The following is a 27,365-nucleotide window of genomic DNA, read 5'->3' on the forward strand; positions in this document are numbered from 1 at the left end:
CCAGTGGAAAAAACTATTGAGATTATAGACAACGAAAATAAAAATACGAAAAAGGACAAGAAAGTGGAAGACTTGATAAAGCCAAAACCAAGCCATATGTGGAATCAAGAAGAAATAAAATTGGCAGAAGCAATACTGAACTATAAAAAAATGCTAAAACAAAGAGAGAATACTATAGGCGAGAAGTGCTCGCCGCAACATAAAAAGTTAGACATCTCGACAGACGCCTTACGAGTTTTGTTATCAACGCCACAGAAAGCAAAAATCGAAATTGGAACCCCATTGAAAAAAAAAGAAAAAAACTCACCAGTTAAAAACGTGGACATTTTACCTGTAATGTCAGCCATGACCATTGCTCTGGCACCTTTTGGGAAATTGTACGAAACAATAAATGAAACACTTAAAGATCACACTTCAGTACTAGCAGCATGCAATATGAAGTTAAGTCACTTGTAAGGATACATAACAACGTTGGAGGCCTGGAAGGCCTCCACAAAGGAACAAGGCACCATGACGGATAAAATTGAGGTGTTTCAGTTTAAAAAAAAAGCAGTATCCTCTTATTCCCAAACTGACCAGAGGGAGACCAGACAAAATAGTTACGAAGAGGAACTAATAGAAACCTCAGCAGATACCAATTGTGATCTGACACCAACTAAAGAAAACGACACGAACTTAAAGAAAATGGAAAAAAAACTAAAAGCGGGACACAAAGAAACTCAGCAAACGAGGGATCAAAATGAAAATAACCCTCAATCCCAGAAACAGAAGATCTCAAAAATCAGTTCAAGTCAAAAAGATAAACTGAGCACTACAGGGTCAAAAGTACAGGAGAAACAAAACCCAGAAAAAAATGCAAATTTGAGTATTTCCAAATGGATAGCTGGGATATCCCAAAAAACCAAAAATGTAGAAAGCGAATTACAAGAGATAAACATGAAAGCAAATCACAAACGGGTGGAGGAGAGCTCGTCAAATCTGTTGGACCTGAGTACATATTCGATTGAAAACTCAGAGTCAGAAATTCCTCGTCCAATTAAAAAAAAAAGAAAGGTGTCATTTATGGAAGATACCTTACCAATAACAGAACAAAGGGTCAATCACAAGCAGATACAACTAAAAGCACCTGAAAAAGAAATAAATAAAACAGATGACTTAAGCTACAGAAGAAGTCGGATAACCCCAGAAAGGAAAACGTTGTTCCGAGTGGCCAACACAAAGATAAACAAAATTGAACACGAAAAAGTCAGGGATGGCCCTGCACAGAACACAAAGGAAAAGCACGTGAGAGAATGGGCCGGATACACGCCGAATAGCGGAACACGCCACAAACAACACTTTCAATATAACAAAAATGCTCGACAATACAAACCAGAAACTTCTCCATATAGAAAAAGGACAAAAACACCAGAAAATCGAAATAAAAGAAGAGAAAAAACGAGCTCAAGTGAGAGACACTCAGAAAGAAATAAGAGATCAAACAGAAGACCTTCGGATCACCTTACACAGTCTAACCCCACCCGGACATCAACAATTTTCACTCACAAGAGCAATTCATCACGTACCTTGAAACTAGAAAAAAGTGACAAAAAGGGAGAAAAACTTTTATTAAACAGGAGAGCAACCATGAGATTACTACAAAAAGTACAGAATGGAGATCAAATCAAAAGTGTCGACCTAAACATAGTGGAATTCGCACATAAAACTAGAACGGACAGTATCTTCCTCCATATTACATCGCATACAGTGAAGAAACTGCTGTTGTCTGTGGCAGGAGATTTAGCCAAAAGAGGGTATACCTTAAGAGAAACAACTGCAGAAGAAAGAGGGCACAGAAGAGAGGATGAGTATGACACAAAAGAAAAATGTAAACACGGGACAAACGCAAAAGAAACATGGAAGACAACGCCTATAACTGAAAGACGAACAAGAACAAAGAGAAAACACAACTATACACCGGAAAGAGAAGAGCAAAAGGAAGAAGATGAACGTCGAAAACCACGAGAAACATTAGATCAAAGTGACTTAAGAAAGAAAAAGGACAAAGAAAGAGACAAGATCAAAGAAAATTCTTCAGCCCAAGACAACCGGATACAAAATGATAAGAAATCACAAAGACTACCCCCAAAATACCCGAAAGGGCCGTTTCTGACACAGTCCGGCAGAGAAAAAGATAAACGTATCACATGTAGAAACACATCAACACAGATCCAGACGCAAGAAATAGAAAAAAACACCAATAAATGGGCATGGATTTCTACAGCACTAACAAAATATGTGAGGAAATAGCAATCAAATCGTCAATCTGACAATTTCGTTGGAGAGACGTTAAAGGAGCTACACGAGGGCAAAGAACCGGATCAAAACATCATTCTTGGCTCCTGGAACACAAGAGGCCACATTCACCTGACTCATTCAGGAGATGTCAACCTGGGCCTTTTTGACCTTATAACTTTGCAGGAGACCTGGTTATTATCTCAACCGAGCCTGGATGGTTTTGAAGTATCACTCTCGCCGGCACAAAAAGGAACACGAGGACGTCCTACCTCAGGCTTGTTGACAGCTGTAAAAACTGGCGGAGCGCTTAGAATAGTTCATAACCTGATATCATCCCTGACAATTCAGGCGACATTGCTGGAATGGAATAAAGAGGACCCCCGGCAAAAAAAAAAACCAAGGCAGGAGCTTATCCTGGTACTTAACATCTACTGGAATCCGTCAATAACAAAGACAAAAAACTTTCTAAATAAGGTGGAAAAAATCCTTACAGATACAACAGAGATGTATGATATGGACCACATCTTGATATGTGGCGATTTAAACGCCTCTTGCCCGGTATCGGAGAAAGAAAGACCAACGCACAACACGAGCAACACTCAATCAACAACGAGAGGTGCAGCATGGGTCAAACTGATGGACTCCAGGGATTTGTACAATTTAAACTCCCTTGATTCAGCCAAATCCAGAATTCCAACATGGGAAAGTGCGGGCAAAAGAAGTACAATTGACTACATCTTTGCCTCTAAAGAATTATATCTCCTAACCACAAGCTTCAAGGTAGTGAAGACTACGGCCAGTGATCATAATTTACTAACCGTAACATGGCCAGCAAAAAAAAAGGTGCCGGTGACAATGTCGAAAAATCTGGAACTAAATCAACAAGGAAACCGATTGAAAATTACAACAGAAGGCATAACTTCCATCACGGCAGCCTATAATGGACAAACGACCTTAAATACATTGAAAGCAAACTTGGATTACACGCCTCTCTTGATCCCTTATCTCCATCCACGACGTAAAAGAGTAGATGATAAAACTCATTTACATACTCACAATGAGGAATTGAGAGCAAAGAAATCAAATCTAAGAAAGGTGATTCGGCTTGCACGAACAAATCCAACACAAACAAATGTAGACCTGGCATCTAAAACTAAAAAATTGTATAAATCCTGGCTACAAGCGACACGATGGAAATTATACCAGATGGACGCAGAGAACATGTTGAGAGCAGTTTGTAAAAGGAATTCAAGAGATTTTTGGACAATCGTAAAACATAAAATCTCGCCCATGGACGCAAGAATTACAAACAGTGTCGCAGAAGAAAAATGGAGTGACCATTTCACTGACCTATACAATGACCCCACTCCAGGAGAAGTAACATCGATTATCCAAGAAGAGGTCCCCACTCCAGGAGAAGTAACATCGATTATCCAAGAAGAGGTCAACTGGATAGTATGCTCAGAGACGGACATTTTGTCTAAGATTAAGAAACTGAACAACTCCTGGGCCCCCGGACCGGACGGCATCTCCAACGCCATTCTGAAGCAGGACCCAGAAAATTGGGCTCCATTAATAGCAGAAATCTTTAGGAGATCTAGGATTTCGAGAACTATTCCGGAGACATGGAAGACTGCAAACATCGTCCCAATTTACAAAAAGGGCCCAAGAGACGATCCGAGAAACTACAGGCCAATTGCACTTCTAGATGTACTCGGCAAACTTTACGGATCATTGTTGTTGGACGAACTTCAGATATGGCAAAAAGAGGCAAAAACAACTGACCCCTTTCAATCAGGATTCGAGAAGAACCTGGGAACGTCGGTAAATATTATGCTGACCAGCATACTAAAATCAAAGGTCTTCGAGGGGCAACCACCAATATTCATTGCTTCAATTGATCTGGTGCAAGCTTTTGATCGTGTGAACAGAAAAAAACTATGGAAAAAACTGGAGAAACAAAAATGTCCATCAGCCATTCTCGCTCAAGTAAAAGCGCTATATAGTGGAACATCGATCAAAATTCGACTCAATGAAGCAGGCTTGTTGTCGGAAAATATAAAAACAAACAGAGGGGTGAAACAAGGCTGCCCCCTGGCACCGGCACTATATAAGGCCTACATGGCGGACATTGCAGATCCCGAAAATGACACCAGATCATTTCCTCCTCAAATAGGCGACTCAAAAGTGACAAGATTGCTGTATGCAGACGACATCTTATTGCTAGATCAAACAGCAATTGGTCTACAGAGACAAATAGACAGCCTCACAGCCTACCTGACTAAAAACGACTTGGAACTTAATACATCTAAAACAAAAATCCTGATCTTAGAAAAACCAGCGAGAACAAAAAAAAAAAAGAAATGGTTCGCAAACTCGGAGCCACTAGAAATAGTGAAAAGCTGTACCTACTTAGGGGTAAAACTATCGTCGAGCAAAATTGAAATATCTATGCAAGAGCATCTTATCTCCAAAACAAAAATGCTAGCAGCTCAGGCAATATCCTTGGACAGAAAATTTGGGAAATTTTCAATCCTCCCATTAATAAACTTCTATAGAGCAAAGGTAGGTCCAACTTTGACCTATGGAGCCGAGGCCATGCTATACCTGCCAAAGTCATTGTGGGCTAAATTAGAAGGTATATTTTGGCGGAGAGTACTACATCTTCCAAATTCCACTTCTGCGACAATCATTCGATGCGAATTGAGTCTCCAATCATTGGAATCTTTGGTAACAAGAAACAGTCTCCTATTCCTGGGTAAAATCATAAGGCAGCCGCGTCCTAAAATACTGGAGATAATATATCAAGAGATGAAGAGTGAAACAAACCCAATGCTATCAAGTTGGTACAGCAGACTATTGGAACAAGCGGAAAAAATTGGATGTTCTGAATGGGAAATAGAACGGATCCCGGAAAAAGTAAAGAAAAAACTGAAAATACAAGACTGGATTGAGACTTTAGATAAGACAGAAGAACTCACAATCACAACACATTACACTATGAACACCCAAAAAGTAGATGAAGTCAGAAATTACCTAAAAAAGTTCCCAGACAAACGACTGAGAACAACTTTCTTGAGAGCAAGGCTAAACATATTGAAAACCAATGAGATTCTCTTTCGAAGAAAACAGTCGACAACCAAAAACTGTAGATATTGTGAGCAGAGGGAAACCGAAACACTACGCCATCTTCTTCTTTACTGCGCAGGAACGGCAACCATGCGAACTATCCATCTCAAACCACTCAAAGATCGGTATCAAACGGCAAACGAAGAAACCTGGTGGAATATGCTAATGTGCGGCAATTCCGCATCTTTGACGGTGGCCACAGCGACCTCCTTGGAAAAATTGAAGCTGGACGAAAAAGAAATAACAACAGAGAGCTTTCAAACATCCCATTGAACAGAAAATTCCAGGACAGTCCCAAAGGAAAACAGGAAACAAGGACAGAATTTGTAAAAAAATTGTAAAACAATTATATAAAAACAAAAAAAATTTCATCTTTCGACTCTTTTAACCTCATCTCGAGAGACGAGTTCCTTGATCTACTATCCAGTAGCAGACCATCCGGATCCCCCTTTCCCCCATCCCTGTCTGGCCTCCCTTCTGAAAGAAATATTCTCCGCCCCATGGGCAGGAGAACATTCAATGTCCATACTAAATCAGTCCCTCACCTCTGGCATCTGTCTCAAGGCCTTTAAAATAGCGCATGTCAAACCTCTTCTGAAAAAAAGGCTTCCCTTGACCCCCTTGAGCCTATGAATTACAGGCCAATTTCCAACTCCCGATTCCTGGCGAAACTCATTGACCAAGCTGTGTACTCTCAGCTCAACTGTTTTATGGAATCCAACAACCTACTCAATCCCTCTCAATCAGGCTTTAGGCTGTGCCATGGAACAGAATCCAGTCTCAGCGGACTCTGAGGTCTGTGCAGTGCTGGTTCTCCTTCATTTGGTAGCCACCGTTGACACTGTTAACCATTCTATCCTCCTTGACCGACTCCACTCCATAGGAATCCGAGGCTCAGCACTCAAATGGATTGCCTCATTCCCTAACAACAGGAAACAAAATCACTCTCCTCTACCCCTTTTCTCAACCGCTTGCACAGTGAACACTGGACTACCACAAGGCGCCTGCCTCTCTGCTCTCCTTTTCAGACTCTATCTGACCATTCTACATGGGATTATCCACACCCACAACCTCACCTGCTGCAACTACGCTGACAATATCCAAATTATCCTGAGAATTCCCAAAACAAGCTTCAACCCATGACCTGACCTTGAAGCTTGCCTCAGAGGCATTGACCAAAGAATGACAAGAAACCACCTCCTTCTGAACCCGGATAAAATTGAGATAATGGTGAGCGGCAACACTGCCCAACTCCCGCATCCACTTCCATGGCCTCCCTCCCTGGGCACCCCCCCTCCTACTTCCGAAATAGTTAAAAATCTTGGCTGCACTATGGACTCGGGCTTAACCCTCTGCCATCAGATCAATAATGTATCAAAATCCTGTCACTACCACCTCAAGCTCCTAAGACACATTTTCTCTTGCCTCACCTACCCCAATAGGATTGCTGCTATTATGTTCACTGTTATCTCAAGACTGGACTATGCCAGCTCCTCATATCTGGGTACACCAGCATACCAACTTAACAAACTTCAAAGAGACCGAAACGCTGCCGCCAGACTGTTGCTTGAAGTGGAACACAGGGATCACATTGCCTCCGCTCTCCGCAACCTTCACTGGCTCCCTGTTGGACGAAGGGCCACTCTGAAAATCCTGTGCATTACCCACCGAGCAGTGCACAACACCGGCCCAGCATACTGTTAATGACTCCAATCAAGCATTCCCACTAAGTCAGTGCCTTGTCTGTGATTGCTCAAGCGAAGCCCTCATTTATATATTTGTATTACATGTTATAATCTGGATGATGAACCCTTGTATAACGCCCCTCTCTTAGAATCCCCCTGACCCCACTGAGCCAAGAAGTGGGTTTGTTTTGCAAATTAAAAAGGTTTATTTGAAAAATTAAACAATAGATACATATCACACTTTTATAATAAATTAATATTTGATATCACACTTAGACATATGACAGTGATCAACAATGGATGATGTTATACTAGCACACTGGTTTAATTACTGAGGAGTAGTATAGAGGATAAGGTAGCTGAGAATGCTTTATGGTTTCAAGGAGATGCAATGAGGGAAAAATGCAGCACAGAAATAAACTTGATAGGATTTCAACAAAAGATGATATGATCACTTTTTCTTTGACAATTCCCTCCCCCCTATGCAAGATAAGGAGATGGAAGGAGAGCACACAATTCTCAGGAATACAAAATGCAATACAAATATCCAGTTCCCCCCAGCGAGCTTAGAGCAAAACAGGTATGATTTGAAACACAGGCAAAGTACTTTAAATGTGGTATGCAAAGAAGGGAAAAATATGCTAAAAATGCTTTTAATTACCTCTAGAGGTCCAGGGTCAGTGAGAGATACTTTAAATCAGTTCAGGATCACGTTAGCAATGCTCTATGTATGATTGTCAGGTTGCAAACGAATTTCAGCAAAGGAAAGCACGAAGCTGCTATTTTGACAAGTGAAGAAATTTGAGCCAAATCGCAAATCGCAGCACTTTTTCCGAGTGCGTCGAGCGCAATTACGGACTAGAAAGTCGGTTCTGTGTTTTTTGGAAAGCCCAGAATCTTCGCTTTAAAATGAAAGTTAAAACTCACTCCTAGCACAAACAGTGCAAGAGATATGGATGATTTCGTTAAGGTAGTTTTTCAGAAATGAAATAATGATTCAAAATGGCAAAATTACACTTTACAGGTTTAAATCGGAGAGGGAACACACGATTCCTATGATGCAGTTCTGGACAGGTTCAAATGTTTTGAATCAGATTATTTTAAGCTAAGAGATGGGTTCTGCACAGTTCTAGCTGAGTACTCACACTATAAATTTGAAAGGAATGGCCTCGTCACTGATCTGGTCAACAAGTTTAGCTGCGGTTCTCTCTGCTCAATCAGGCACCGGTTCTGTTCACAGCGGTCTGGCCTGGGTCTCTGGTTCCGCTGGTCTGGATCAAGTGGATTCTGGATACCGCACTGCTTTCTGGGTACTGGTTCTGTTCTGGATACACAGGACTCTTAGCAAGCAGCAAACCGCACAGCCCGGCGGTTGAATAGTTTGCAAAAGAAGTGTTGGCATAGCTAAGCCTGCCCCTCGCAAATTATCATTGGCCAAGTTTTCCTCTCTCCCTTGATTGGGGGAAGGAAATGGAGTGTCATCGTGATGAGGTAGTTTATGGGTCAGAGAATCCACCCCTGGCCAATTTGCACACAAATCTATTCTTGATCCAAATACATATTTATCTACGTACAATTTTTCTAATATTATATGTCCAGTTAACATATTTTCTGTACCACCAAACCATCCAATCCCTGTCTTTGTAAGATGTTGTGTCCACTTATGACAGAATTCTGCCCTTTTCATCAAGAACACAACCTCTAAACTTTTCCAGAATTTACACAAACATGCACAAGGAATATGGGCATCAGATGATAAAGTGTCAGATTTTTAACATACAGACATTTGGAGTAATACCTTATTTTCCTCTACTACCCCCAAGAACATACCACAGATTCCTAACACCTCTTAAAATGTGCACAGAAAAATCACAAGAATAATGATATTAATTATATAATTTTGACAAGTCCGTACTATGAATTATCCATCTTTTTAAAATTATGCTCTGGCCCAGAGGGTTGTGGTTTCCCAAAACACATGGTGGAATTTCTGCTTTGTCCACTTCCTCCAACTCAAGTTGCTCACAGAGGCACTGCCCCTCCCTGTTTCTCTCAAGTGGAAGCCATTTACGACCCCCCCCTAATTTAACATTTGCCTGAGCCAAGGAAGGCTCATTGTTCTGTTTCCCTCCAGTCCTAGATGCTCCTCCCCTGATTCAATCAGGGAGGTGTCATCTCCTTTTGGTGGGGGCAGCAGAATGCAGCCAGGCCTGGGAAGAGTGGCTGAGCAAGTTTCAACTCCTGTCGGGGGTAGTTGCCGGGCAGAATTCACTCTCTTCAAGCAGGCTTCAGCTGAATGTCACTTTTGTTCCCAGTTTTTCTTCATTCAAAACAAACTTACAATTTTTACACATGCAGCTAGAACGTTGATTCTAAGTTCAAAACTACGACATTTAACAGTTGCAAACTATGTGACACTCAACAGTAGGTCACTCATTTATTTTAAACATTTAGATTTTAGTGTCTTTCAGTCCAATTTAACTTAGGCTGCTGACATCCACAGCTCAGCCAGTTTCATTATGAACATTATTTTAGGCTCTTTCTTTTCCCAGATTTTGTATGCACACAAGACTACATTCTGCCAAATGTCTGCTGGTGTTCAGTGAGATTTTTGAATATCTTGCAATGTTTAAAATAGGCATTTTGAGCTTGCATTCAGAGAAACAAAGGTGATTTCAAAGCGCTTTTTGAGCCACCCGGCACTGCTGTTTTTCTTTGGCACACATTTCACCCATGGCACTCCTGGCCCATCACGCTCGCACTGGTGGGTGGCAGGTCAGGGGAACATTTTGGTGTGTGCCAAAACTGCGCGGTTTTCCTGGATTCTGGCGCAATGTGGGCTTTTTTAGCCATCTTGGATTTTCTAAGCCCACAGCACCAAATGTTGCAGCATAATAGTCCAAACATGGGTCAGGACACCCAACAATACCTACAAGCGAAGATTACACCCTACCACCCATCACGCTGCCTAAGGTCCAGCACTGCCCTCTTATAAGTGATTTCAGCCTACAATTCAACCAGGATTGGAGGGTCTGCCTACTCAACCTTGGCTCCAACTCTGTGGAACTCTCCCCCACTCACATTTGACACACCCAAGACTACATGGCCTTCCGTAAAGCTCTAAAAACCTGGCTTTTTCTGTAAACCATGATTAGGACCATCTAAGGCCACTGAAACTCAGCAAACTATAAAATCATGAGTTCAATGACATTAAATTGGAAAGTAATGACAGCTGGCCAACAAGTGTTCCTAAGGATACTGCGAGAAGATACCACAGAAAGTGACCAATAAAACATTAAGGTGGATTTAGGAACTTTGAGGCCACAGTTGACAGCCGTAGTGTCCCTCAGGCTCCAGGATATTCATCTGCCAATTCTTCGCTTCCCCATACTACTAGACAGGCCTAGCAGCCTCTTGTGCCTTCAAGTTGTTCATACCCATTCACTCCCTACAATGCTACTGTCCAGCCTGTCCTTTAATACCACTGCCAAGGTAGGGCTACGTTACTGCAAAATATATCCTGACCTATATCCAGTACCCTGCCTAGACCTACCCTGTAACCCACCATAAACCACAACCAGGGACCTGGAAAATGAGCTCCCTCACACATAGTGCCAAACCTAAGAACAATGACCCTCTGACCGGGCAAATCATAACTTACCCCGGTCCAACCTGTAAATCTACCTCAGAGTACCGCTACCGCAAAACATGAAGATGATCACTGCCAGCTCATCCTGACCTAGAAAGTAACCAGGAACAATACATCATCCACTCCAGACACTCCCCTCTCGTACCTATATGCTAACTCTCGACTTTACACCAACAAACAATAGAGCGCAGCTATGCCCCACGAAAAAATCAGCCCAGCTGCACACATAAACATCTTAAACAGGCCTAATGCCACCAGAATGTAGTCTCTGAGACCACCCACCCATTTGCGCACATTCAACTGATCTCTCACTACCACCGCACCTAGTGTTAGGATGCAGCCACCATTACACAAATAACACTGGCTGCACACATATCGAGTGCACCCAAGCACTGTATTCTACCCTACTGACTCGACTGACCCGGACTACAGTCCGCAAGGATGTTCAACCCAAAAGCGCTTTGAGATCATACCAATGATAGATAGGGCGCTATATAAATGCCAAATAACAGAACATAACATGTGTCACAACAGATAGGACAGTGTAGATTAGGCACACAGAAGAATTTAGCGAGGACCCAAAGCAGTAACCACCCCAATTCTACTTCCTCAAACACACCACCCAAGCACTATGCACACCCACTGGTCTAGCCAACCCATACCCAAACACACGCCCAACACAAGCAACACACACTAATGATAAACAAACCCGGACACTAGACCTTACCCTATGGACACAACAAGCCAGTGCACACAACCACAAATACCAGTAATCTACACATAAAGCACACAGACACAACGCAACAAAAACAAACAGCCACACAGAAAACATCCCAGGCATTGGACCTTACCCGTACGGATACAACAAGCTACCATCCGCAAGCCAACACACACAGGCACCAGTTTCTCCTGGTTCTGGACCTATCCTATCATTCTTGCTTCACTAACCAAGCCCGGAGATTGTCTTTGGGTGGTATCAGTGCGTGGTATAAATCAACATAACATAAGATTTGAAACTGACACGCCCAGGAGAATGGTAATTGTACTGTAGTGTGCAGAGAGTGTAGTACTGTTAAGGGCCCCATGAAGCATTCCAAAGCATCTAGACCTTTCACAATTGTAACACAAAAGCAACACACTGTCATGTTCAGGCAACATGTACACATTAGTTTCCTCTCGTGTAGGATATGTCTAGTTAGCTGATCCCATGCAATGTCTGTTACTATCTTCATTAAACTTTCTACTTGCACCTGTGCTATCATCTATTGAGACCTTCTGCCAACTCGTGTTGGATCTCTGTGCTTGCAGCCATTTTTCACAAACATCCTAAGACTGTTATGTATATAGAATTACTATCCACATTTCAACCAACCGTCTTTATATATTAGGACAAGGCAAGCTCTGTTGAAACTATCACACCTGTTTAGTGTAAACTCTCTTTTCTTAAGCATGCAGATCAATGCAAATGCCCATATGCAAGTGGTCAAAATATCCAAACCTTTCACTTGTGCTCATCACAAAAGTGGGTCTATCCATGCAATATCCTTTTATGCTGGCAGAGTCACTTTTGAGAATCAGCTCAGGTGCAAAATGCTGGTATTAGTGGGCCTTACATAAATCAAAGCACACCCCAGTTCACATTGAGAAGCCCCCTGATGTGCCTAAGATCTTCAACTTTTTCTAGTGTTGCAAGCACGGCGGAGGGGAACCTCGCCTGCTACCAGGGTTCTGGAAAGCCCGTACAAGCACTGACCTGCTAAAAGTAGACATGTTCAGGCTGTTCTACTTTTCTTTTATATTTCGCCACCCCGAACAGAAGTGAAAATGTAAATGCAATGAAATTGCAGGTTCAGTGCAAAGGTGCTCACTGACCCACCCCAGTCGTACCCATATTGGGTACTGAGCCGGAGCATATTCATATGTGAGAAATACACACTAGCCTTCAAATAGTATAGGGAGGTGACTGTGGGACACTTGCCCCCGCAGCCACCACCCGTCCCGCCTTACATGCACTATCTGTTATTTAAAAACTTGTTATTGGCATTGAAATGCAACAAAGTTACAACAGGAATTGCATCATTCCAACAACATTGTTATTTGTAAAACATTCAAATATAGTACGAAATACAAAGCACCGCTTGCCATCGACCACTGTTGCAAACAAAAATCCAATCCCAAACCACATGAAAGACTGGGGAAGCCCCATGTCCATGCAGAAGCCAGAGTAGTATTTCTTGTTCCAGAAGGCCTAAGACCTGTTCAGCAACAGCAATGTAATATAACAACAAAGACAACATATATACAAGCTTTCAAGACGGCATATCATCAGGTCCAGGCCAATATGTTGTCATTCACCTCTTGCTTTGATCTACGTACATTCCTATACCATACCTTCGTTTCTGTCCTTCCACTGGACTCTTTCGTGACCTCTGCAATGCTCTCTCACTCTCTTTTCTCTTTTCTCCCCTCTAGCCAGACTCACTGTGCAGGGCACTCTCTGGATGTTCTGATCTCTTCAGACCTTCCCCATTCGATCCCTTTCACCACTCCTCTCTCCTGGAGTGATCACTTTCTCCTTTCCTCCCAAGCCAACTCCAGCACTGCCACCAACCTTCTCGCTTATCTGACCCATGAAGCATGTGTCAGTTGAGGCTTTTGCCACCACTTCCTCCCCCCTCTCCCCTTGGCTGACTCACACCTCGACACAACCCTTTCCATGTTCCACTCTGCTATATCTGATACTCTCTATTTTCTTGCCCCTGTCATGAGGATCCGCTTGAAGCCCAAAGCAAAGTGCAACTCTTGGTACAACTCAGACCTCACCACCCTTAAACGCAAGTTCAGGGTGGCTGAGAGGAAATGGTGTGCTTCCGGTACAACCTCTGACAAACCGGCCTGCCGTCTGCTCCAAATGCAATACCGGCTCTCTGTCCACACCAAGAAGAGAGCCCACATCCAAACCCACATCTCTGCGGCATCTAACAACTCGGCCGAAATCTTTAAACTCTGCAAGCAGCTGGCCAATCCTGCTGCAGTCCCCACCTCTCCTGTCCCCTCCCAGGCCCTCTGCTCGGCCCTGGCTTCTCATTTCATCTCTAAATCTCAGGACATCCTCTCCTCTCTCTCTTTCTCTCCCCTCCTCCCTCCACTCTCTACTCTACCTCTGACCCTCCTGCAGCTACCTCTCCTCCCTCCTTCTCTGCCTTTCCCCTATTCTGCTCATATGAGGTTTCTAGACAAGTCCGATCTATGAAAGTCTCGTCAAAACAGGTTCACCCCTGTTCCTTCAAAACCATCAAGGACCACATTGACACGCTGGCTACTTCTCTGGCTGATTCCTGCAACCACTTCTTCACCACTGGAGTCTTCCCCTCCACGCTGAAGCACTCCCTTTGCACCCTCTTCTTAAGAAACCCTCTGGTGACCCTTCCTGCCCGGCTAACTATCGTCCAATCTCCATGACTCCTTTCCTGCGCAAACTCCTGGAAAAGCTGGCCATCTCCCAGCTTAATCTTCACTCTGAATCTGTTGGTTGTCTCCATGTCCATCAGTCTGGGTTCAGAGCTGCCAGAAGCACGGAACCTGCTCTCCTGAACATCCGTGAAGACCTGCTCTCCAACCTTGATTCCAACACCCCCTGTGTCCTCATCTTACTTGATCTCTCTTCTGCCTTTGACATGGTCAACCATGCCATCCTGCTCAACCGTCTCCGTGATAACCTGTGTATCACCGATCAGGCCCTGGCTTGGCTGACCTCCTTCCTCTCTGATCGACCCTGCCAGGTCCAACTTGGGTCCTTTCTCTCCTCTATTTCTATCTCTACATGTGGTGTTCCCCAGGTGTCTAACCTCTCTCACTGGCTTTTCAACCAATACCTAGCACTTCGTGCCCACTACATTGCCGCTCTCTGCCCCAACTTTCAGTGCTATGCGGATGACACTCAACTCATTTTCAGGCTCCCTTCTGCCACCTCTTCTCCTTCTCTCATCCCTGACTGTCTGTCCTCCATCCAGGAGTGGTGTGCCGCCAATAATCTCTGCCTTAATGCTAGTAAGAACGAGATTCTCCTCATCGACACACCTGCTCCCTCCTTTCCTGTCACTCTATGGCCGGCCTCTCTCGGCCCTCTTCCTGCTCCCACCTGTGAGGCTAAAAACCTTGGGGTCATCTTCAATTCTACACTTTCCTTCTCTCCTCACATCTCTGACGTCTCTAAGAAGTCACACTGCCAGCTACAACTCCTCAGAGGTATTTTTCCTTTCCTCTCCTCCCCTCAGAAGCTCACTGTCTCCAGAACACTGGTCCTCTCTAGGCTGGAGTACTGCAACAGCCTCTTTCTAAATCTGCATGCCTCTACTCTGTGCCCTCTGCACCTCATCCAGAACAGGACTGGGAGACTTGTGCTTGGACTCAAGCCTAGTGATTTTATCTCTCCAGGACTGAAATCTCTGCACTGGGTCCCAGTGGCGGTGATGATTAAGTTAAAAAACCCTCTGCATTGTCCATAAGGCATTCTGGGGCCTGGGGCCTCAATACCTTCAACTCTGTTCCTAAATATCTTCCTTCTCGAGCTCTTTGCTCATCCGCCTCCGACTCCCTCAGGGTTAGTCGCTTCTCCAAGCAGCAAGTTGGTGGTAGATCTCTTTCATCTACTGGGGCCTGCATCTGGAACAGCCTCACAGCCTCTCCGAAACTTGAGGGGACCCATCTCCAGTTCCAGAAGCACCTCAAGTCCTTCCTCTTTGCTTCTGATTTCTCTCATCCTCTCCCCTGCTGATCTCCTGGCTGAATCTGAAACTGCACTGGTTACCTGTCTACCATCTGATCTTGGGTCCAGGTCCCCTCCTGCCAGGTGCACACCTGCAATGCCCCCCTGGAAACCCTTGCACTCGGGGACTGTTTCTGTATCCCTACAGCCCCTACTAGCACTTAACTCCTGATGTCGACACTTACCCCTGCACTTGCCATGCCACCAGCTGGCTGCACTTTTATTATTTATTTATTTATTTATTTATTTTACTGTTATCCCATATACTGCACTGCCTCCCTCCATTCTCCACCCGCCCTTTTCCCCTTCCCCTGCACTTGTGTGATCTCAAAGTCACGTGGCCTAGTAGGATCGCTGTCTCTGTCTTCCCTCCGTTTCCCCTCCCTTGCCTCGTCACGCCTTGAAACACTTGTGTATAGGCGTGTTATAAATGTCATATCATATTATATCAGACAGGGGTATAGATGTTTGTCATCAGATATATCAAGTCTCGGGTCCAGTGTGCTGTTGAAATCCCCGCTCCAAATCCATGCAGAATCTCTAAATGGTGTCATGATTAGGGGCATAAGTATTAATTATACACACCTATCTTCCACATATCCGTGGACCAGTACCATCCTGCCGCCTTGATCAGCATAGGACTCCAGCAATCTGAAGGGCACCAAAGCCGCCACCCAATTCAGGACCTCCTGGCATATGTAGAGAATAGAGAAATTAGCACTATGCCCAATCCCGCTGAATCTACCAATAACATCAGCCTGCCTGGAATCTGAAAGATGAGTCTCCTGTAGAATAACAATCAACACACGCTTCTTACGTAGATATGTCTTTACTCTATTGCGTTTAATGTATCCATTCAATCCCCTCACATTTCAAGACACAAAATTCATTTAATTCACCATGGAATGGCACAGCTAGTGACCCCGCTATTCTTCCTGGCCCCCGACCCACCCAACAAGCATGCAAAGCAGTGGTGGAAGTCTAGACAACAGCCTATTATTACCATCCCCCAAGTCCATGGCAAGACAGTGAGCCTTCCCCAACTGAGACCCAGCCATCCCCATAGCTGGACCATAATTAAATTAAAGAGAGCCGGCATCACCAAATGGCCAACACAGTAGTCCATAGGCAAGTAAAAGAAGCATAATAACCAAACAGCAACACCAAAACCATAGCTCAACAGGTCAATGCTATTCAAGTAACTGTGCCTAACAATTCCCAGCCAAAACATATGCATAGGGCACCTAGGTCCCACGGTGGGCCAGAGAGGTACCTGGTGTAAAGATCACAATTCCGCTCAACGTGGTCTCAGGTGCTACGCGATCTCAACCATCACATCCTACCCATGAGGTCCATGTTTCATCCTCGTTTGCGGGGCCGAGTCAAGCACAGGTGCTCCCCCCGTCATCCCAATCAACCATAGGTACCAGATGGCCAGCAGGCAGCTCCCAGGGAGCCTGTATACTCTGCAGCAGCATCAGGCTTCAATATCAATAGTTTGGGCACATTCCGGGCGATCAGATCAGCGATCCCTATGCAGCGGCACAGCGTGCAGCGGACAGTTATAGCCGCAACCTCACATCAGATCGGGTAGCGAAGAAACTGAAGGCACACCCCTTCCTGAGGTCGTGAGTGTCTCCAAGCACGGAGAAAGGATCTATTATCAGGATCCATCGGGAGCCCCGGCGAAGCACATCTTCACGCCATGGCAGTTGGCGACACCCCTCCACCTTGCTTGTACTTTACATGAATCAGACCCTTTCAAGTTGAGATTGTAGGGTCATTGTAGCAAGGGAACAGAGTGCTTGCACCTCTGTGCCCAGAGATGTTTGATAATCATCCCCTGTGTTGTTAATTGCACTAGATGCATGCATTCCTAGCTTTTAACCCTTTCAGTTCCTTTAGGACACATATATAGGTCCAAGTTCGGCATGTACACATTTTTTTCTATCCCTGCACTCTGGGCCCCGTGTGGCAGGTACTCGTATTGTATTGTATTGTAGTAGTCATTTATATAGTGCCTTTGCCCATTTGCATGGCCTCAAAGTGCTTTGTGGTAGGAACGCCCTATGGGAAATGGTGTAAGATAAGATTGTTAGTCCTCTTTCAGAGCATCTGCACCGTGCACTAGTAAGTACATTCAAACGCCTAATTATCGATGTGCTTAGAACAAGGGTCTGCAACCTTTGGATCTCCATATTGTTGTGGACTACAGGTCCCATCTGCCCTACCAATAGAGCCAATGATGAGGAATCTTGGAAGGTGTAGTCCAGAACATCTGCAGAGGCAAAGGTTGCAGTTCCCTGGCCTCGGGCTACAAAGTAACGTAATAGTACCTGTATTCTGACTGCCATTGTACACCCTTGATTTAAACATTTCACTGATAGCAGTTTAAAAAGTAGGCCAGCTCCCTGATGCCCAGCAGGGAGAAACTGGCTTGAATACGACAGATAGAAAATGTCTTCCGCTCTCATTTGTAAGTAGCACTAAATATTGCTGCCTAGCACCGTGAAGTATTAAGCTCCAAAACGACGAGCTTGCAAGTTTGCTTTTAAAATCATTTAACACAGCATTTCCTTCCGTCTTGTCTTTCTCTCTTAAACAGGGAAGTCTATCAGCCTTATAATGGATGATTACAGCGGGTGTGCCGACGGCCCGCAGACAGCGACAGCGCCGCCGGGGCGACAGCACGCCATCAAGTGCGGGTGGCTGCGGAAGCAGGGAGGCTTCGTCAAGACCTGGCACACTCGCTGGTTCGTTCTCAAGGGGGACAAGCTCTATTATTTCAAAGATGAAGATGAAATGAAGCCTCTGGTAAGTCCAAGGGAAACAAGCCATCGCATGAAAAAAAAAATGGGAAAAAAAGAATGTTGGCAAAGGATAATGGCTAACGGTGGATGTGTTTTAACAGAACTGCATTATAGCAAAACATTATGAAAATGATCCTCAGAAATGTAAAGTCCGGGTCCGCTTGCCTCTGCTGTGGCATTATCATGTATCGGCCATCGCCAAGGAAACACATATAGCTTCATGCCAAAACTCGACGTGTTGTGCATTGTTTGTTGCTACACACACGCACGCACGCACGTGGATGCCGTTGCCCGATGAGTGGCTACATCATAAGGCAGGCTCCAGCTCAGACCCCCCTGCCTGCTCTGTGGGCCTGTTTTTGAAGCTATGATTGAGTTTGGACACCCTTCTTAGTTAGGTGTTCTGCTGTAGAGCTCGCTTCTCAGCTCTTCCTTTCTTCTCGTTTAAAGGGTGAATGGCCATTTCTAAATGTTCTCTTTAAATAGTCGTCCTCACTGTATCACAGAGGTCCTGGTCTCTTACCCGTGTTCCAGCAATACGGCACCCCGGGGCATTCTCTTCTTTCGCAGCCCTTCCAAAGATGTGACTATAAGCTCTACATGCCCATACCAATAGGGGGCTGGGCACAGAGGCAATTATTTATTTGTTAAGGCCTTGAGGTACAAGCAGTACAATAACAGAGGAAGTGACGTACCTGATGAGCTTTCTTCTGTCTTTCAAGAGTAATAAGCAATTTTGCTGTACAATTCCATATCCCCCGGTCCCGATCAGTGCATGAAGGAAGTGGGCCCTAAGGTGGGTGCCATCAGGGTCAGACTAAGGCATGAAATTGGCTCGGCACCAATGAAAAAGTGTCCCACAGTTCAAATGACAATTCATTCCTTTTGTGAGAGACCGTTTGAGCCAAGGGATATTTCTTGGATATAAAGTGGCACACTTTGACCCAAAATACTGGCTCACACTAACATTTTGCATTTTTGGTTTGGACATTGCCCTATATCTCTATAGGCCAGTCTGTGCCTGGGTACCATCTATACCCAGCATCTCCTTTCCATCATATTTGATTCCTGGAAGTACTGACCTCAGAGCATTGTTAAGCAACAAATCCATGGACACCTCTGGAGAAGCCCCAGTATGATACATGTCTGTCCTATGGGAGTCTTCTACCCGCGTTCCTCCTCACACACGATATGCCAGTGCCGTGCTTCCAGAATCCAAATGACTGGACTCTGAATGTGCCCCAAGGTAATGTTCTGAACTTGCCCTGGTAATAACATATGGTCTATTGATGCCTGAAATTCATAGACATAAACACACATCTCCAGCATCAGCTGTGGTAGACAATTCTCCTCGATTTGTAAGTCCTGTAGCACCTCACAGCTGCATAATCATATCTTCCGGAACCAAATACTGTTATGATCGAGCTGTGGAAGGGGACTGAGAGGTCACAGGCTTCACCAAATCAAGGAAGTACACTAATGATATAGTCATTGCTGCTGTGCAAATAATACCACGGTGGCAGTGTGCTATGAAGGAAACCATATCACCAAATCTACTAATACAAGGTTTTCATTGAGTAATGAGGCATTTTGTGGCTTGGTACATGACTCACTCTATACTTTGAAATGCTTGTTGTGAAAGGAACTATATGGTGTGCAAGTCTATTGAAAGACAGATCTGTACATAGGGTGCCACCCTCCCTCCCCTCTGGCCAGCAGCAAGCGTTACTGCGTAAACCTCCTCTGCAGGGGCTTACAATATACTGGGGTCTGCCAGTAGATAGTCCGGCTTCAATAGCATGAGTCCGGAAACTCTGAACATTTCTCAAGACCCCATTGCCAGCCATTCACGAGGTTTGCGTATGGGCACGTGGCCTCTTTTGATATCTAAGCAGATTTGTGCAGGAATCAAAATCACAGGGAAATGAAACACCTGGCTATCACTACAAGGTGGGATGACTGCCATGCAGCCTTCCTTTCAGGATTCCTCCGATAATATAGAGGACCCTTTCTATTATAAGGATTAAGGCATCACTTTCTGCGTGGTAGTTTCTCAATAAGTTCTTAGAACACAAACTTGCATAGTTCAAAGTAGATCCTATCCAGGTGGCCATGGCCAGCGGCAGGGGTGTTGCTAGGTCTAGAAAAGACCTGGGGCTACACTTATGTCGTAACTGTCGGGACTGGGGGCTAGCTAGCCTTTTGGTTGTAGCTCCTGAGATTCTATCCGGGGCTACAACCAACAGACCAGGGGCTATAGCCCCCTTAGGCCCCCCCTAGCAACGCCTCTGGCCAGCGGCACCAGAACCTATTATTGCTATGCCTTTCCCTTGTCAGATGAAATTGAGAAACGTCTAGATGCAAGGCAGATAGAGCCAAACACAGTGCTCGATTTTAGGTAAGCCAGCATGGTGACTACTCCAGGACCACCAAAACATCTGGAAGGAGCTGCACACTTTCCTCTTACTCAATTCTATGACATTACACGAAGCAGGGAAAACGATGTGTTTTGCTGCAGATGTTTACTGGCTTTGCATGCAATCACATGCATTAACTTCTCCTTCCTCCTCATGCCTCGCTGCCCCCATTTAAAATGATCTGATATTCTCCTGTGCCTGGGTCTACAGCCTGAGCTCTGGTGAATCGGTTCTTTATGTTATATTTCAAGAGTACTAAAACCCCACAGGGCTATCCAAATAATGCAAGGCTTTGTCATGCCTTCCAGAGTATCACACAACTCCTTCCTGACCACAGAAGCGGAATGGAAGTCGACCCTCCCACCTTGGTTGGCACGGGTCCCTGATTGTGAAATAACAGGTAACCTCGAGATAGCCAATTGGGGAAGAGGCTTAGGGAGAAGTTGTGGATAGGGAGGGGGGGTTAGGAAAACGGTATAGAGGTTTAGGACATCTTTTTGGAATAGGAAGGGGAGTTGAGGGAAAAGACGTACATACACTTCCTGTCTGGCACTGTACCTATATCAACACTGTGCCCTTTGCCTGAAGCACAGTGGTAATGCAATTGTAGACCTGTTCTGATCTGGCACACACCTGATAGTATTCCACACTTGCCCCCCCCCCCCTTCATCAAGGGCGCCTGAAACCTGGAGAGAACACCGTTCCTTAATTAGGGGCAGTGAGTGAGCACAGTAGCACCTAAAAAGTGAACACAAACAATGGCAACATAACCAACAATAAGCACATTTTGCAAACACATTTAGTAGCCCCTTGGACTTCATAACACATGATAGCAGCACATACAACATGAAGTCACAGACACATGGAAATGGTAATGGCTGCAGGTTCATAGCACAAGCACATGGAGGCGTTCATGGTGTCGAGTTCGCCAGCACAAACACACAGATGCGTTAATGGCGGCAATTCAGAGCATGGAACATGGACGCGCTAACGACTGCAAGTTCTGAGCACAATCACATAGAAGGGAAATGGTGGCAAGTTCTCATCACAAACAGAGAATCTTCCCAGAATGGCCACCTCTGGCCTGTTAACTGCACAAGACAATAACACTGTATGCACACAATATAATGTGGTACAATCACTTATATAATGACTGTGGGGTCCTTACTGAATCTCCCCAGGCGTTGTAGTGTGTGCGTTGTACTCCATGCTGCTCCTGTAATTGAGCCAAGAAAGACTCTCCAGGGTGACTGGGGAAGGAGATCTCTGCACTTTCCATGGTAGCGGAACAAACCACCAGCACGAGATCCTGCTGTCCCCCCTTGTCCTTGCTCCGGTCTCCTTTCGTGACGCAGCTGCTGAGTCTCCTGGCCCGCTGTCATGATCACTGCTTCCAAGGAGTCAGGACCAGCCCAACGTCCTTGGAAGCAGGCCCCTAACCCTGATCCTAGGCACCAGCCGGTCCCCACAGGGACCTTTTGGACCTTGTCCTGTCGCCGGTGGCACCAGGCTCATCAGAAGCATCGGTCCCGGCACTGGAAGCGCCGGGCTCATCATTGGTGTGAAGGTGCTTGGGTGGACTTACCTGTGCCAGACCATGCTGCTTACTTACCAGACTCTTAGAAGTCCTCGGTGAACTGGGACTACTTTCTTACCTGGGTGGGGCAGCTCCACTCCCTGGATACAGCACTGGAACTCTTCTGGAAGCAGGAACTCTTTTCTTACCTAGGCAGGGCCGTGGAAGGAGACGCCTCATCACTCCTAGGCTATTTAAACCACACCCAATTGATGAAATGTGTTTCGCGTTATTCTGCATCTGCAGCAGAACGCTCACCGAGTCTGTTCCAGCCTTTCTTCTTTGGATCCTGAACCTGCAAGAATTATACTTACCATTCCTGTACCCGATCAACATCAGCACCTGCAAAAGACCAGAAACAACAGGTTAGCAGAACGAACTTTAACACGCAGTGTTTACTTACCTGATCCATCGGCAGCGGCCGTGTCTCACGCTGCACCTTCGCCTGCAAAGATAAACAGCATTATCATACTTACTGGCACGCTGTGCATTCCGGCTTCTTCACGCTGCATCTTCACCTGCAAAGATAAACAGCATTATTCTACTTACCGGCACGCTGTGCATTCCGGATTCTTCACGCTGCATCTTCACCTGCAAAGATAAACAGCAGTGTTACACTTACCGGCACGCGGCGAATTCCGGATTTCTTCATTCTGCATCGTCGCCTGCAAAGACAAAGAAAGAGACAGTAAGAGCGCTTGCCATACTTACGCAATTCCAGGCGCTTCTCTGCCACGCATAAAAAGACAATAAAGAGTAAAGGTGTCCAGAAACTTACCGGTTGTGCAGACAACGACGGTACCCATCCTCTGAAGTCAAGAGGCCAACGTTTCACCAGTGAAGGAACTGGCAACGGCACCCTGCACTTGACGCAGATGGAGAGCCCAGCATTCACCTATCTAAGGTGAGCACGTTGACCTGGGAGGGGGGCTCAACAGTCAGGCTGAGAGGAGAGAGATAAGGACATTCACAACCCAGACCTTTAACCCCCATATTATTTCACCTGCAGAAACCTCACCCTTCGAGTCCGACACACAGTGCGGAGAGGTTCGACCCCAGAAGCCAACCGAATCCTGCACATCACGTTTCGTGTTACAGACACCTTCCTGCCAAGACCCGCGCCTCCGTGGGAATCAGGTGAGCGTCACACCCGCATCCATCAAAATCACCAGCAAGCAGAACGGGCCATGGAGGAGCTTAAAAGGCCTCCCATGACGTTGCATCGATTCACATGTACACCCCGTGATCAATGTGCATGTCCCCACAGGCATCATGGGCAGTGTAGTCTCAATGTGCTTCCTCTATTAGGGATTATGCGTCCGGAGTGTCGCCACACTACACATCCAGGGCTTATTCGCTTGTGTGTTGTGACGCCGACTGCATAATACCTCATGACAAACCCCACTTCCACACTTCCTCACAGGCTGCACCAACTAATACATTAAGTTAAGATTTGTGGGGGTTGGGAATCAGTACTTCATTGTGTGTCCTGGATATGAAGAGCATCGGCACGGCTCTTACATTGGGTGACTGCTTTGCCTATCTTGATCTGGAACGTTTAGAGTCAGAAGATCCATTTGATTGCTAAATCTTAATGGAAATGTTTTCACCAAATATTGTGTGGCATATTCTGGGTGGGAGAGAATATGTGGCTCAATAGTTTGACATTTTTACATGGTGCCATAATCCTCACACATAGGATTTGAACTGTGTGTACTCTGCGTTTACATGACCTTGAACATGAATGCATAATTAGACGGACATCTTTGCCTGCATCTAGTGTTTAGATGAAGTCATTAAGATCTTGCATCAATGACTGCTGAATTGACAGTGGGCCCTGCGATGAGTTGACTATTACATGCATTACAGCCCATTGCTAGTGCACTATAGTTCAAGGTGCCATGCAGCGCTTTGACACAATTGTTCAGATGGGCAGGGTGTTGGGGGGGGGGGCTGCATCTAAATTAATCTTACTCTCATGGCTTGGACCAGGCAACCCTCTGGGCAACATTCATGTATACTGCAATGTTCCAGAGATTGAGGGCACGGCTCGGTGTATGTGGATTATCATGTGCTGTCCGGTCATGAGGATGGAGTCGATACTGAGGATGCGCACCGCTAGTAGACAGCAATATGACCAACAGCCACCTGCTCCTGAGCCTTCCCATTACCAAACCTGCTATACCATATGCACCTGTTTCACCTTGCACAGTAATCGGAGATAAGAACAGATCACCAGTTTACAGAAGATATAAAAAGCTGCCTATTCCATTTCAATGTAAAGGTCTTCCTACCGCCGCTAGGCTTGTGGGCAATCGGATCATGCAGGAGTTATAGGTAGAGCACCTGAGCCTGGCCTCTTTATTGGTTGGGGAGCAGTCCCTTCATTAAATATGGACAATGGTCTACTCCAAAAACATTCTGACATTAGAGGACCAGGAAATGCCAAAATCGATTTAACCACATGAGAAGGCCAGACGTATTGGTTTCCACATGCTATTCCCCCTCTCTCCCAGTGGACCCTTAGGAATGGTGTGTGAAATGCACATTCAAAGTTCAGTTATTCACTTGCTCCTGCATCTCCTGCATCTCCTGCAGGGGCAATGGCCAGTGTGTTGGCAGCTCCAGTAGTGCACAAGCGCCCAAGACATGGATGTACAGCCTTTCCAACACATTCTGCTTCTGGTTAAAATCTAGAACACTCTTCAACCCACGCCTTTCAGTCAGCTTTTAAGGTGCATTCTATATCTTGTCTTCTATTGTACTATTTGTAATTATTAATATTCTTAAAACAGCATGCAGTAAAAGGTTACTTGAGGTCTACTCGTTGCATATCAGATGCATTGGCAACATGTTGATTGTACAATGGTTATAATTGCAAATGACTGAATTGGTAGCTATGACATAGCTTGTTGAGTGGTGTATATGTTTATAGATTACATAAATTCATTTTTTTCTTATGTGACATGATTCTCTTTGAAGTTTCCCTATACAATTTCTCAACTGTGATAAGTCTTTGTGGAAAATTAACTTTATATTCACTTTTAAAACTGTATAGCCTATTTTCACTTGTGGAGACATTAGAGGTTATGAGTTTGTGCATAGAAAGTAGGATTTCTAAAAGCAAACCTTAGAGTAATTCACACCACTTCTGAGAATTGATGGGGGTCCTAGGTGAGTTTTGAAAGACGTGATCTGACTGTTGCCTCTCAAAACCTTCAAGCAATGTTTTGCAGCGAGAAATATAGAAATGAAAGGTTGGGATAGTAATCTGTTTTCATTGAACAATTTATATCTTGTCGTTTTTCCGTCTCCCTCAAAATGGAAGTTACTCTTACCACTATAGCCACATCTGTAGCTTGAATGGATTCCACATCTATTTTACTGTATAATGAGTGCCATTATTATAATAAGGTATGGTCTGCCACCAGTGACAGAGACATTTGAGCTCATGCTCTAGTTATTTGTACCACCCTTAGACAAATCGAAAAGTGTGCTGAAGTGCATTATGGGTCAGGTAACTATTCCGCTGGCCTAGAAGATCCAGCCCTGTATCTATTTCTACTTTCAGCTGTGCTGCCTTTCAACTGCACTGCCTTCTAGTGGTTGAGCTGTGTGCTGGCAACCGACTGCCAGAGACAACCTCAGCCTTTTAAATGTGGATTGGTTGCATCCATATTCAATGTAGATCTTGAAAATCCTAAATGGGATTGACTTTTTAGTGATTTGACAAGACTTCATTTTTTAAAATACTTTGGGCCTCATCCTGAGTTGGGCGACATCCTGGCGGCAATTGCTTCATGGTACCACCCAAAGCTATTAGCGTTACCGCAACTCAGTATGGCACAATTTGTGCCAGATCCTGAGTTGCAGTGTGGAGGTAAATCCCTTTTCCCATTGGGTGCATGGGTTCCTTGACGCTATTAGCGCAGGTGCAAATAGCGCCATGATAATAGTTCCCAAAAACGGGCAGAAAAGGTAGATGTTTATATCGAGCATAAAGCCGGAGGTAAAACTCCCACTTTCTGCCCAACTCAGAATGAGTCCCTTTATGCTAGACCTGCCCTCCTGAAGACCTGATCGGCACACATCTACATAGGAAAGATAAACATGTTTGCAAAGACCATCAGTTGAGATTGAGAAACAGATCTGAGGAGATATCAAACGTTGTGGAACATTTCCGAATGTTTTTGATGTCGTACTAGACATTCAAGCTTCCGAAAACCATCTGTTGATGTTTAGCCCCTGGCTAAGCAGCATTGATTTTCCAAGGTGTTTAAGCGTGGGGGGCTGTAGGGGGGCGAGGAAATGCGTTTATCTTTATGGCGAGAAAAGCCTCGTAGATAAGCTGGGATGGTGGTGACAGAGAGAGGCGCCGGACGTCGCTTTGTCCTGCAGTGGCTCATTACAATGACTGACAGGTGATTCAGCGAAGGGCAGTTAAGGTGAGCAAAGATGAGCTTTCTAAGCAAAGCCTTAGAATGCAAGAAAGGGCTGCGCACCACAATGACATTCAAGAACATTCCTTGAGGATTCCAGATCAGATTATGTCCGATTACCGGGGGTTTAACAATAAAAAAGATGGCTCTGCATGCTTAGAAAATAAAGGGGGGTTATCTTTGATGTTCACTGACTCTGCATGTGCTTTTATTTACGATTGTATGCCTCGCCTAAGTTGCTGAATACCTGACGTGCCCCGGCTTTCTCTGTATTCAGTCAGATGTCATTAGTTGCCATGTCCAGTGGGGTCTAACTCTGGAGTCCTGTTTTGAAGACTGTGGAAATCTGCATAGAATTAACACCAAGGGGGCAACTGCAATACATTGCACCATCCATGCATGCACAGACAACAATTGCCTAATCATTTTTTTAATGCCACCACTGATTTAAAAAACTCCTCCTGGTTTAGTGAATTCATTAAACAACATTCGATTCTGCTTCCTGATCCGGATGGGAAGATATTTTAGAAAAAGCACTTGGAAAGCCACCAGTTTTGGCTTTTGTATGGGCATAGGATAGGCATTTCCTAGGTACTGTTTGAATGGCAGTACTTG

At 45.0% G+C, this 27,365-nt stretch overlaps 1 protein-coding gene across 1 annotated transcript in view; it reads left to right on the forward strand.

Annotated features, from left to right (window-relative positions):
* Positions 1 to 27,365, forward strand: part of ARHGAP24 (Rho GTPase activating protein 24) — a 1,622,143-nt gene that overhangs the window by 333,698 nt on the left and 1,261,080 nt on the right. The window contains exon 2 of the mRNA XM_069630408.1: positions 18,114 to 18,322. Within this exon, the coding sequence (XP_069486509.1) occupies positions 18,134 to 18,322 (189 nt within the window). The 5' untranslated portion in view covers positions 18,114 to 18,133. The remainder of the gene's footprint in view (positions 1 to 18,113; positions 18,323 to 27,365) is intronic.

The sequence above is a fragment of the Ambystoma mexicanum genome, chromosome 6q (genome assembly GCF_040938575.1).
Source record: "Ambystoma mexicanum isolate Mex_15411 chromosome 6q, UKY_AmexF1_1, whole genome shotgun sequence".
NCBI lineage: Eukaryota > Metazoa > Chordata > Amphibia > Caudata > Ambystomatidae > Ambystoma > Ambystoma mexicanum.